This window comes from Hipposideros armiger, unplaced genomic scaffold, assembly GCF_001890085.2.
Source record: "Hipposideros armiger isolate ML-2016 unplaced genomic scaffold, ASM189008v1 scaffold_1377, whole genome shotgun sequence".
In the NCBI taxonomy this organism is placed as follows: domain Eukaryota; kingdom Metazoa; phylum Chordata; class Mammalia; order Chiroptera; family Hipposideridae; genus Hipposideros; species Hipposideros armiger.
The window spans coordinates 125,543-127,949 of record NW_017732727.1 but is presented as its reverse complement, the minus strand read 5'-3'; the positions used below and the strand labels follow the sequence as shown (position 1 = coordinate 127,949).

General features: G+C 47.9%; 1 protein-coding gene across 1 annotated transcript; it reads right to left on the bottom strand.

Moving 5' to 3' along the window:
• Positions 1-423: 423 nt before the first annotated feature.
• OR51D1 (olfactory receptor family 51 subfamily D member 1) lies at positions 424-1,530 on the bottom strand. The gene has a single exon (XM_019633705.1). The coding sequence runs from the start codon at positions 1,434-1,436 to the stop codon at positions 492-494; it is 945 nt and encodes a 314-aa protein (XP_019489250.1). The 5' UTR covers positions 1,437-1,530; the 3' UTR covers positions 424-491.
• Between the last annotated feature and the right edge of the window lie 877 nt (positions 1,531-2,407).

Sequence of the window (2,407 nt, the reverse complement as noted above, 5' to 3'; positions counted from 1 at the left end):
CTACATGTGAGCTGTCCCCTCTCCTGTTACCATCACCTTCCCCTAAAACAAATTTTAAAAAATGACTATGTAAACACTTTGGAGTCCATGAGAAAAGCTCACAGCCAACAAAGCTCACAGCTTCACTGAGATGGATGCTTGGGAGCATGAATAATTAAAATCGTACATCAAGACAGGAATGAATCATGAGCTGTGGTATTTATAGCCTTATCATGACAAAACTATATGTTTTTTTCTAGTTGGAAGAAAGAAATAAGGCAAGGCCACTGTACCAGAGAGACTAGGGTGATCATTCTCCAGGATGGCCTATCCAGGCTGGCCATAAGTTCTTCTGTAGTCACATTCCTGGAAACACGAAACTAAGATCTACTTAGATAACTAAAAAGACAAACAGCCTCGTGGGTTGGATGCTGTAATCACGAAGACATTCAACAGGATCCTTGTCCTCCCATATTTGGCAGGAAATGAGGACACTGGAGAGGTTATCCTGCTCACCTGCCATCCAATGAGAACATATGGAGGACCCGTGAACGGATCTCCTTGGTCTTGGCCCCATAGACAATGGGGTTGACCACAGGTGGTAGTAGTAGGTAGGTATTAGCCATAATCACATGGAGCAGAGAGGTAGGACCACCCAGCCTGTGCACCACTGAGAGCCCAATGAGGGGCACATAGAAGACCAGCACAGCACAGAGATGGGAGATGCAGGTGTTCAAGGCCTTGAGTGCTGCCCCCCGCGAGGACAGCTCCAACACAGCCCTCAGAATGAGGACATAGGAGAAGCCAATGAAGAGGGAATCCACACCCATGACTGAGAGGATGATAAAGAGTCCGTACACTACATTGACTGTGGTGTCAGTACAGGACAGCTTCATAATGTCTTGGTGCAAACAGTAGGAGTGTGTGACAGTATGTGTTTGGCAGTATGACAACCGCTTCAGGATGAAGGGCAGTGGGAAGAAGAATACAAATCCCCTAGTCAGGGCAGCTAGTCCAATCTTGGCAACAGTAGACCCTGTGAGCACAGAAGCATGCTGCAGTGGGTGACAGATGGCCACAAAGCGGTCAAAAGCCATGGCCAGCAGGACAGCTGACTCTATGGCTGACAGAGCGTGGATAAGGAACATCTGGGCCAGACAAACATTGAACTGAATCTCCTGGATACCTGTCACGAAAAGGCTGACCATCTTGGGCATGGTGACAGAGGAGAGGACTAGGTCAGTGGTGGAAAGCATGGCTAGGAAGAGGTACATGGGCTCATGCAGGTGCCTTTCCACGCGGATAATGAGGACAATGGCCAGATTTCCCAGGGAGGCTAAGCCGTACATAAAACACAGCGGGAAAGCCAGCCAAAAATGTGTGTGAGGCCCCAGGCCAGGGATGCCCACCAGCAGGAAGTAGGCTGGGTGAACCAGAGTTCCATTTGGAGTGGCCATGACAGGAAACAAGAGTTGAGGCTTTTGAATCCCAAGTCCAGCGTCTATGAAAGGAAAAAGGAAGAAACATCATTCAGTCACAGCTCAGAGGAGAGAAAGGACTTATAAGGGAAAGGGCAGCGGCATAGTGATGGTAGCACAGAGCACTTCTGAACTCCAGACTCTCCCTGCTCTAATTCTCCTTATACACACATCCCTGGAGGTCCCATTAATCTCAGTGCATGACAACCCACTCAGAAAACATATGCAATAGCTCCTCATTTCCAGAACTGATGTTGCTGACCAGGGGCACTGCCCTTGGCCACTTCCCCAACAGAGTAGACTGACCTGCACAGAACCTCCCACACTGAACCCAGCTCTGGTAGTGCATGTGGGGTTAGGGCTGGTTTGGATTCAGAGTTTGAGCCTCAGTCTGTAGTTGCCTTTAAGACCACTCTGATCTGATTTAGGGCAGGAAGAGGGGGTTCAGTCTGGAACTGGATTTCAAGAGACAAGTTTGTGTTTAGGCCTGAGTAGCATTTCTCAGACTTCCCTGATAGATTCATCTAAAGCCAGTTATTGAAAACACTATCCCCCCAGGTCCTACTCCAGGATCAGAGAATCAGAATTTCCAGGGAGGGCGCAGAAATCAGGTTTAAAAAAAAAAAAAGTAAATCCCTCCTCCCAGGTGATTTTTTTTAATCAGAGAAATTGGGAAAAGCTGTTCTGATGATCTGAGAGGTAGGAAGATGAAGGTAAAGAAAGACTGTCATTCCCAGCCCCAAGCAAAGAACAGAACCGAATCTTTCATCAGGATCTCTAGGCTCACATGACAATCAGTCCCAGATTGCGCTTGGCTGGAGTGTGACATGGAAACAAGAAACATCTGAGACATGGAAAGAAAATCAGTCTGTGTTACTGGTGGTGCTATCTGGTGTCCACAGACACATTCCCCTTTCCTCTACCGCTCTCCCTGGTGATCGCATAACACC